We start from the raw sequence: 10,604 nt of genomic DNA on the forward strand, positions 1-10,604 counted from the left end.
TCTCTCTACACTACCATCCGCCTTGCTCTTTATTGTGAAAACCCATTTGCATCCTACTATCTTCTGATCCTTAGGTGCTTCAACAATTTCCCAAGTATCATTCTTCTTTAAGGCCTTCACTTCTTCGAACACTGCTAATCTCCAATCCTGGTCCTCTAGTGCTTCCTGAATGTTTCTAGGCACAACATGTTTCGAGATATTAGTAGTAAATGCCTTATGTGTTTCGGATAAATGATCATAGGTTATATATCTAGCAATGGGGTATCTGGTGCAGGTTCGAGTACCTTTTCGAAGGGCAATGGGAAGGTCCAGATCATTTTCTTGTGAGACAATTGGGGTTGGACTTTCGAAACTGACACTGGAAGGCTCAGGAATAACAGATAAAGGGATGTTTTTCTGTGGGTGAGGGAAAAAATAGGTACCTAGAGTATCCATAGTTCCTTTGCCCGGGGCTTCCAATGAAGCTTGTGCTGGAATGATTAATTCATCTCCGCTTTTTCTGAGGACATGTCTCCTAGAATAAACAATAGGTTCAAGGATATTTCGATTTTTTCCCATTCGTAGTATTTCCTTTTCCGACAGATCAATTTCACGGTCGACAATTGTGGATTCAGACTCCCCATTTTGTTCATTTTGAAAATTAAGAGGTTGGTCAATTACCAAATTTGGAAGAGGTTCGGATATTTCCCAAAAATTTGGTTCCCCTATATTATTCTCCCCCTGAATTAAATTTTTGGTAAAATATGGTTTTGTTTCCATGAAGGTGGCATCCATCGTGATAAAAAACCGTTTCTTGAGAGGATTAAAAAATTTGTAGCCTTTGCGATTTGCAGCATATCCTAAAAAAACATATTTTTCTGCCCTAGGATCCAATTTCGACCGGGATCTCTTAGGTATGTGAACATATGCGGTGCAACCAAATATTTTTAGTGGTAAATCCGAATTGATTCGAGATTCCGGAAAAAAAAATTTCAAACAGCCCAGCGGAGTGATGTATTTTAAAACTCGTGTAGGCATCCTATTAATTAAATATGCTGCAGTTAAAATAGCATCTCCCCACAGGTATTTTGGAACATTCATGTAAAACATTATGGCCCTAGCAACTTCAAGTAAGTGCTTATTTTTCCTTTCCGATACCCCATTTTGTTCTGGAGTGTCAGGACAGGTTGACTGATGTAATACGCCATTTTCCTTCAAAAAAGTCTCCACATATTGATTGAAATACTCTGTTCCATTATCGGTTCTCAAAATGCTTATTTTTGTTTGAAATTGGTTTTCAATCAAATTGTAAAATTCTTTAAAAAATTTTCCAACTTCAGTTTTTTCGCTCATTAAAAATACCCAACACAATCTAGTATGGTCATCTGTAAAAGTTACAAACCATTTTTTTCCAGATGATATAGTTACCTTTGAGGGTCCCCATACATCACTGTGAAATAAGTAAAAAGGTTTTGATTCAAGATAAGGTTTAGAAACATATGTTCTACGTTGACTTTTTGCAAGAACACAACATTCACAATGAAAATCCAAGGGATTCATTTTTTTAAACAAGTCAGGAAACAAATGTTTCATATATGAAAAACTGGGGTGGCCTAAACGGCAATGCCAGACCATTATTTGATCACGAACAGAAAGGGAACTAATACTACTAAGCCCTTGAACAATTTTATTACCAGGTAAAATATTCTCGAAATAGTAAAGACCATTAACCATTCTAGCACTGCCAATCGTCTTCCCCGAGCTCCGGCTCTGAAAAATACAATGAGAGTCACAAAAAACCACACGACAGTTAGAGTCTTTGGATAATTTGCTAACTGAAAAAAGGTTGCAGGTGAGTTTAGGTACATAGAGAACAGACTTAAGGTCTATTTTTTCAGAAATTTGGACCAAACCTTTTCCGGCAATAGGTGAAAAACTTCCATCTGCAACCCTAACTTTTCTATTTTCAGAACACGTTGAGTATAGTTTTAACAAGTTCAAGGAGTGGGTCATATGATCAGATGCTCCAGAATCAATTATCCATGGAGTAGAAATTCCGAAACCACAAGAAAAGGCATTTATTTCGTTACCTGTATGTGCCACCGAGACACTAGGAGCACTGGACGATGGATTAGATTTTATCAGTGCTAGTAACTGCTCCAGCTGCTCTTTAGTGATGGTGCTGGCAGCAGTCTCGGCCTCATTTGCGGTGGGAAAGGCACGGCCCGTTTTCTCCCCTGTTCTGCCCTTGAAGTTGGCAGGTTTGCCATGAATCTTCCAGCAGGTTTCTCGGGTGTGACGCGGCCTGTTGCAATAGTCACACCATACACTTGGTTTCTCCTCTGGTTTACGGAGGTTGGCAGCACCTCTGCGCATGTTCAGACCTGTAGAAGCAAGAGCAGAACCTTCAACAGTAGCAGCAGGTCCCTTCTTGCCGAGCATAACATTCCTCCGGCTCTCCTCCCTCCTCACTTCAGAGAAGACTTCGCCAAGGGATGGCAGCGGCCTCCTACCGATAATTCTCCCCCTCACCTCGTCGAACTCAACATTGAGGCCAGCCAAGAACTTGAAGATACGATCATCTTCCATTGTTTTCTTGTGGTGCTGTCCATCTTCAGCATTCTTCCACTCATAAGCATCAAAAGGATCAAGGTCCTGCCAGATTCTCTTCAAGGAGTTGAAGTACTTGGTGACTGTTTCTTCTCCTTGCCGTAATTCACCAAGTTTGAGAGTCAACTCAAAAATTTGGGACTGATTCCCTAAATCAGAATACATCTGATTTATATTTTCCCATAGCTCATATGCCGTAGGAAAACACATATAATTTGTGCCAATCTCCTCTTCCATGGAGTTTACCAGCCACGTCATTACCATGGAATTTTCGGCATCCCATGTAGCATACATTGGGTCCTCTTCTGACAGAGCTTTCTTGTCACCCGTTAAATATCCCATCTTTCCTCGGCCCCAGATATACATTCTCACCGACTGAGACCATCGCAAGAAGTTGTCGCCGTTCAGCTTGATGGTGGTTATTTGAACAGGGTGTGAATCAGAGGTTGTTTTTTGCAGATCTCTAGTCAATGTGGGTTGTGAGGAAGGCTGAGAAATGGTGGTGGATTCGCTAGAATGTTCTGACATGGTTCTGGCTTAGGTTAATGGCGCAGAAAATTCTGGGCAGAATGGGGCTGCTCTGATACCAACTTGAAAGAGGTAATTCAGGGAATAAATCTTCTCTTCTATTGAGATTGCCTTTATAGTAATTTACAGCATAATTACAGCCCAATATCAGGGATAGTATCACTAATTTAGAGGGAAAGAATATCATCCTAAAATTAAAAACTACCTAAAATAAACTTGACAACTAGCTAATACCTATTTATCATATTTACTTGATTTACAGCTCAAACCTTCCTTAAATAATCCCTATTCTCAACACAAACAGTTCAAGTGATCATTTAAAGACTCACTATACACAACAATGTCATCCAAATACACCACCACAAAAAATCCAAGAACTCGAACAACACATCGCTCATCAAGTTACAGAATGTAGCAGGAGCATTTGTTAAGCCGAAAGGCATAACAAGGAATTCATATGAACCATACCTTGTAACACAAGTCGTTTTTGCCTCAACTCCTTCAGCTATTCGCACCTGCCAATAACCTGATCTTAGATCTATCTTCGTGAAATATTTTGCCATTGACAGCTTGTCAAACAAGTCTAGGACATTTGGAATATGATACTTATTTTTTATATTAACCTTATTCAAAGCCCTATAATCAATGCACATCCTCAACCATCCATCATGTTTCTTTTGGAACAGCACCGATGATCCGATTGGGGCCTTTGATGTTTGGATCATTCCACAATCCAACAATTCTGTCAATTGTTTCCTCAATCCGACAAGCTCAGCAGGGCTCATTTGATAAGGGGCCTTAGCAGGCACAACCGCACCCGGTTCCAATTCAATCTTTTGATCAACAGCACGTCATGGACTCATGGAGGCAAAGACTTGGGCAATTCCGCAGGCATAATGTCACGAAATTGCTCAAGAAAATCGGCAACTGCATCGGGCACTTCTTGGTAAACATCGGGCTTAATTTCGACCATTGCAGCAACATAGGTAACATCTCCATGTTTCAAGCCTTTCTCAATTTGAATAGCCGAAATTAAACCAGACTTCTTTACGGGGGTCGCGACATCATATGCCCCTTTCACGAAAGATGGATTACTGATGTCTGCAATCAATAGTCCACCCAAGTGTGGTATCACTGCAACTTGAGCCGCTACCGAGAATTCATTTCCAAGAATGACATCGAAATCATCAAGAGGGACAGCCATCAAACCGCACTTCCCAGACCAACTCCCTACTATCAGATTCACGTTGGTCAAGCCCTTGATTGGCTTTGCTTTTGAATTCACTGCTTTTATCTGACTCGAGTGTTGGGTTAAAGTCAAGCCCAACTTTTGAACTTCTTTTTCAGCAACAAAGTAATGTGTTGCACCCGTGTCTACCATGTCCATGATTTCTTGACCATTTATGAAGGCTTTCACATACATCAAGGCTCCGTTTGGTATGTGTGATGGGATAAGTAAATGATTAATAATTTGATTGATATGTAGTTGATAAGGAATGATGTGTAATATTGTGTGATTAGTTATTTCATATGTGGTATACTTTTTCTTAGTTGGATAATTTTTTGTTTGACTCAAATGCCCTCAAGTACCTCAATGTAATTCCCACAGTACCCTTCAAAACACAAACCATATTCCACAATCGAAGTTGACAAAATTAAATACCCTACTCTATGGAGAGAGGGTAGAAAATATCTCTTTGCAAGTCTTCTCTTGAAGATGTGGTGACGGCGTTATTTCTTCTTCATCTACAGTGCTTCAAAGGAAATTAATGGTGAAAGCACGAAGCACGATTCATCGAGGACTTGCGATTCTGCTTGTGTACGAGTATTTTCATATCTTCAAATTTATTTTTGTTCAGTTTTACACAGACCACACATCTTATAGATCTGAAGATGGCCGGTTGCAATCTCTGGGAGATGGATGGTTGTTGTAAGTAATTTGTTTGTCACAAACTTCTGATTTAATTTTTTTATAGAGACAAAATTATAAATCTGTTGGGAAGGTGTTATGCAAAGTCAGTCGAAGAAAAAATTGGAAGTTAGGAATACGTATTTCTGAGTAAGCTTTGATTTGCATAAATTTCCCTATTTTTATTTCTTCAAACAATTTTTTTGTCTAAACATTAATTTAAATATTATAGTGGTTGACTATAATCTCATTCCATGTTGATACAATAGTTAAATTTTTTTTGACAAAAGTGGATGTTGTGACTTTTTTTAATCTGGAAACAATTTTATTGAACTAATAATATTAATTACTATTATTTGTATACAGAACAACTGAAACCTTCGTTTCGAACTTGTCAACTTGCCGTGCAAACCCATTTGAAGAACATATGCGAAGAAAAATAAGGAATTTTGTGAGTAAGATGTCGTCTGCATAATTCTTATCCGTGTACTTTTCTTAGAATACAATGTCAAAACTTTAATCTTAAACAATAATAATTGTTTAATGTATATGCATTTTGATTTTGATCTTTATGCAGTAGTTAAATGTGGTTGGAGAAATTTGGTTGACAGAAATTATATTTTATGTGCAAAGTTTAACTTAACATAACTTAAATTTTTAGATGATTCTCAACTATCAATGTTTGTGATAATGCTATAAGACAACAATTGAACTACTCGGTTTCTAATTTATGAGGACTTACAATGTCAAACACCATTCTTTGTTGTTGCATAGGTATCATGGAATTGAAGATGCCACCACAATGTGAGTGTGGGAACGAGGCCATGGTTTTAAGGACAGCTGGTAACTACTTAACCCATCCTGGTCAACAATACTACATATGTCCCGTAGGACTAAAACATCGGAAGAGATTATTCTGGTACAATGAGTACCATTCCACAAATGCAACATCCACCGCTGAACAATCCTTTAACAACGAAAGCAACTCAACTGCTTTTGGAGATCATTCATGTTATAGTAATAATATAAGGTGTTGTATGAACAACACAATTAATTCATCCTCTATCCCATATGATTATCCTTCAAACCAAGCTCATCCGTATTCTACGAATAAATATGACGAAACAGTATGTGTCATGTCCTCTGCAACACAAGAGTTACCCGGTGAGACCATGAAGAGCACATCTTATGGACGTGAACAAGCTTGTTGCTGTTTTGGATTCTTTTGCGCGTTGATCTGTCTCCTATTTCTACTCATCATAATCCTTGTCATTAGAATGTGATATATGTTGTCTATGTATGCTTATAAAATTGAAACACTGCATCGTTGAACCCCATTGGCCATGTATTTTCCGTAACTTCCTTATTAACGTATTGTGTGCAAGAGTTTAATTCAATTTGTTACTGATTGTTCATTAAATTTGTGTGCTTCATGCATTCATCCAACTTATGTGACTATCAAACTAACATCGAATAAAATTGCAGCAATGTTTATATGTACATGAAACAATCAACGGTAAGGTATGTTTCTCAATAATTCAATATTTTATTACTTCTTAATTTCTTTTCATTTGCAGTGCATAACAATAAAACTAACAACAAATGATAGTGTCACAATGTTTATATTTCTTCCTATTGTATTCAGAAACTTGTACACTGAATTTTTCTATTATTTGAAGTTTAACCAAAGTGGTAGACGCTGTTAAAAGTGTAATAAATAATGTCCTCAAATTTTGGTAAGTTTTACTATTTACTTGAGAATATATTATTTGTAGTTGTTCCAACATTGCTTCTCTTTTTTTGGATTTTTTCATCATGAGTTTTCATAATTACACTAGGTGTTGACCTATATTGGTATATCACATCATTATTATGCATTTTCCCTTTGGAATGACCTGCATTTATAGTTGGGTTGGTAACTATGTTTAATGGTTATTTTACATTTCCAATCCTTAAATACCATGTTCCTTTCTTTTTACGGTTCAAGTCCAGTGAGTGCTCTTAGTTTTTGAATGTTATTTTCAACAGGCACACAATGTCAGTGACATACAAAGCAGCTTCCGAGGAAAGTGTAACAACGAAGTACAAAGTCGAAGTTGTTACCCTCTCTGATGACGAACATGATATGCAAAAGGAGATAGTTGTTTCTGACCAGAAGAAGACACAATCTGCTGCAAACAAAAGTCCAACTGTTGAGTTGAAGTCCACGACACAGAAGGAGAATACACATTGCATGTGGATGGATGACTACAATAAAGTTATGCAACTGGTAATACCATGAATTTACCGAGCTTTCCTGCACCAGCAGCTCTAACGAGATGCGTAAATCCAACAAAAGTTTATGACATATACATTATCGCATGTACAACAATTTTCAGAACAAATTCACAAAATATTCAGAATCGATTTCTTCATGCTAAGCAAATAACGAACGACAAGCTTCGAAATTTAACTTTCGAAATTTCACCTACGAAACAAGTGGATGTGTCTTCAGATCTGTTCTCCAATATTGTTTGTTGCCTTCATTCCTTCCATTTCAAAGCTACTGTTTCAGATGTGGGTTGCCTAAAAAAGATCTGTCGGCAATGAGATTGTGAAAGAGAAGATAGGTTTAACAATTGTCATATTTGGTTCATTTAATGCAGGGACAATTTCGTATTTTCCAGACAATTTCCTTTTGTACTTGAGAGGGATTGATATAATAGTTGGCAAATGGGTGGACCGCTTTTCCCACACAAAAAGTACAATAATCTATGATATTCACAGTCAATATACTTTAAAATCGAATCAAACATGGGATATACAATCTATCAACATTTAATCAATCCTACCAAACGGAGCCCAAGCCCTTAGATTGGGACTATTTGTCAATATGTAGAGCGCCCAACAATTGTAAGGGATTTACCAACGAAGGCTCATCTTCGTTCTGTGTCTTCTCCTTTTCAGCAACTAATGCAGTTAGTTTTCCCTTCTTTGGGCAATCTCGCATTCTGTGATCTCCATTGCATATAAAGCATCCACGCTTCGTCTTATCAAAGACAAATGTTTCCTTGGTCTCTTTTGTAATGCTTTCCCCATCTTTTTTACTCTTTTTCTTTTTAAATTTATCAGATTTGATAAACTTAGACTTTCCTTTGTCTCTCCCATCACTTTTTCTAGGACCAGCATCACTAGAACTAATGGCTTTAAAATCAAAAACGATCTGCAGCAGCAATGGCGGATGGCAAATCCTTGACCCCTTGCCTGCGTAGTTCATCTTGGGCCCAAGGTTGCAACCCAGCAAAGAAATTGAAGAGTTTATCTTCTTCCGACATATTCCTTACATCCAACATCAGCGAACTGAAATCTTTTACATAGTCCCAAGTGGTTCCTGTATGCTTCAACTTTCGAAGGGACTCCCTAGAAATCTAAGAAGTATTGCTAGGAAAAAACTGCTCTTTCAATTCACGTTTTAAGGCCTCCCAAGTCTCGATCTTATCATGATTCGCACTAGCATCGTCTGATAGACGTGCACGCTACCATAACTCTGCATCCTCGATCAAATACATACTGGTAATGGAAACTTTCTCTTCATCGGGAACTTTGGTTGTCTGAAAATAAGTTTCCATATCCCACAAGAAGTTTTCCAACTCTTTGGCACTACGTTTTCCACCAAACGGCTTTGGATCAGGAACTTTGAACTTGTTTAAAGAAGACGAATCGACGGTTGTTCCTGTACCGACCACCTTATTCAATAAATTCAACTTGAGTTCGAATCCTTCACACTTTGATTTGAAATCTTCTCCTACCAAGACCATCCTTATTTCCACAAATTCTGACAGATCTGCAATGCAAGCAACATTTTTGTCTGCAACGGCATGCAATCCTTCAACTTGCTGGTAAAGAGTATTTGTTGGTGATCCGATGGGAGTACCAAGAAGCCCTTCGATTCTTCGCATTCGAGTTTCAAGTTCAAGAATGCAATCACGCGCCAAAGTATTGTTCATTCCCGAACTTCTAGACGAGTCTGCCATAGATTAACGTCTGCAACTCTACCGAAACTGAGCAAACCTGGCTCTGCTACCAACTGTCATAGGGTCGAACGCACAACAATTTTGTTCGAGTTTATAGCCTTTGTGAGGCTTGAATCAACGCACTGATTCAATCAGCCAACTCTTGTTTAAGTATTTAGTGGATTATCGACCTCAAAGAGCCAAGCAAACCCACACACACTTGCAGAAAGTAAGCAACATGATAGTTTATGGGCAATTTCCCAACCTTTGCATTCATCCCCAATCAGAATACAATAGAAAGCCAAGGTTTGAACACATCAAAGGCTCACACTTGTGAATATGCCCTTGTGCAACTCATAGCAATGCATATAAATGAAAATACAATGCAATAATTCGAAATAACTACTTGGGACACTTGTCTTGTCAGAATGTGGACAAGTGTAACTGTCATGCTAACTGCCCTGTCTGTATGGATGACAAGTGTTACTGCTCCTTGCATGCACACTATCCAATTGCCATATATTTTTGAATGCTGCCAAGTGTCTAAACTCGAATTGCAACCATTCCAAATCTTCTGAACAAGATCCACACGTGTTCAACAATTAGTCAACTCGAATCAACATGTGTCCAACAATTAGTCAACTCGAATTGGCTTGACTTGCCCAACCAAGCTCAAAATGCCAACATCATATTGCATCAAACACATCCACCCAATGTGTTAACTTGTTTATACACTTAGCCAACTCAAATATGCCTAAGTTATGTAGAACATAACTAAGTGTTAGGAATCAACACTTTAATTCATGGCACTCCGCATTTGTGCCACGAACTTTGCCAACTTTAAGGGTCTAACACTAGTCTATTACACCTCTGAAAAATAAATGGATTTATTTGGTAACCGTTTTGATCGATAACTGTTTTGACCGATTGAAAAAACTCATAATGTGAAAAATATGATGAAACTTAAAATTTTAAATTGTTTCTTGTTATGTGTTTTAAGGTTCTGGTGTAATTATCTAAGTATTTTAGTTGTAATTCTTTAAATCAGATAAATCCAACCCACACTATGATTTTAGCCCAACAATGAACACAATTTTGGCTTTACTTAATGCTTTATATAATAATTATTTAGTAGCGCAATCAACATTTTCCAAGAGTGCTCCCACGACATATAGGTAGGGCTAAGGCCTTTTAAATACTTAACTCCTAGACAGAACAACGTTCATAAGAGAGACCAGTGGCTGGTCAAGGTAGTTTAAACCGATCTATGAAGAACTCTCTCAGATTATGTTTTCTCATGTCACCTTATGATTATTATTCAACTTAATTATCCACATTTATGTAAGTCTTTATAAGTCAAAACTTTTCATTAAATAACTTTATATTCACATTTTTAATTAATTTGTTCATATAAAATTATATTAACATAATAATATTTGAATATGAACAATTTATAGATTATAATGATTTGAAATATCATACTATTGCATGAAACCATAAACAATATTTATAATTTTAATTTTAGTGCATTAATATTATTTCACTTAATATAGTATGTATTTACACAAACAATAAATTATACATAC

At 37.3% G+C, this 10,604-nt stretch overlaps 1 protein-coding gene and 1 long non-coding RNA gene across 2 annotated transcripts; one reads left to right on the plus strand and one right to left on the minus strand.

Annotated features, from left to right (window-relative positions):
• Window positions 1-1,408: 1,408 nt before the first annotated feature.
• LOC140957190 (uncharacterized) lies at window positions 1,409-3,117 on the minus strand. The gene is made up of 2 exons (XM_073414328.1): window positions 2,070-3,117; window positions 1,409-1,749 (listed from the first exon to the last, which is right to left on the minus strand). The coding sequence occupies exons 1-2, from the start codon at window positions 3,115-3,117 to the stop codon at window positions 1,715-1,717; spliced, it is 1,083 nt and encodes a 360-aa protein (XP_073270429.1). The 3' UTR covers window positions 1,409-1,714.
• Window positions 3,118-4,542: 1,425 nt separating this feature from the next.
• On the plus strand, window positions 4,543-6,735 carry LOC140957789 (uncharacterized). Its single transcript, XR_012171690.1, has 3 exons — window positions 4,543-4,936; window positions 5,094-5,176; window positions 5,393-6,735. It is a non-coding gene; the product is annotated as an uncharacterized lncRNA (long non-coding RNA).
• The last annotated feature ends 3,869 nt before the right edge of the window (window positions 6,736-10,604 follow it).

This window comes from Primulina huaijiensis, chromosome 14 (assembly GCF_012295235.1).
Source record: "Primulina huaijiensis isolate GDHJ02 chromosome 14, ASM1229523v2, whole genome shotgun sequence".
Taxonomy (NCBI): domain Eukaryota; kingdom Viridiplantae; phylum Streptophyta; class Magnoliopsida; order Lamiales; family Gesneriaceae; genus Primulina; species Primulina huaijiensis.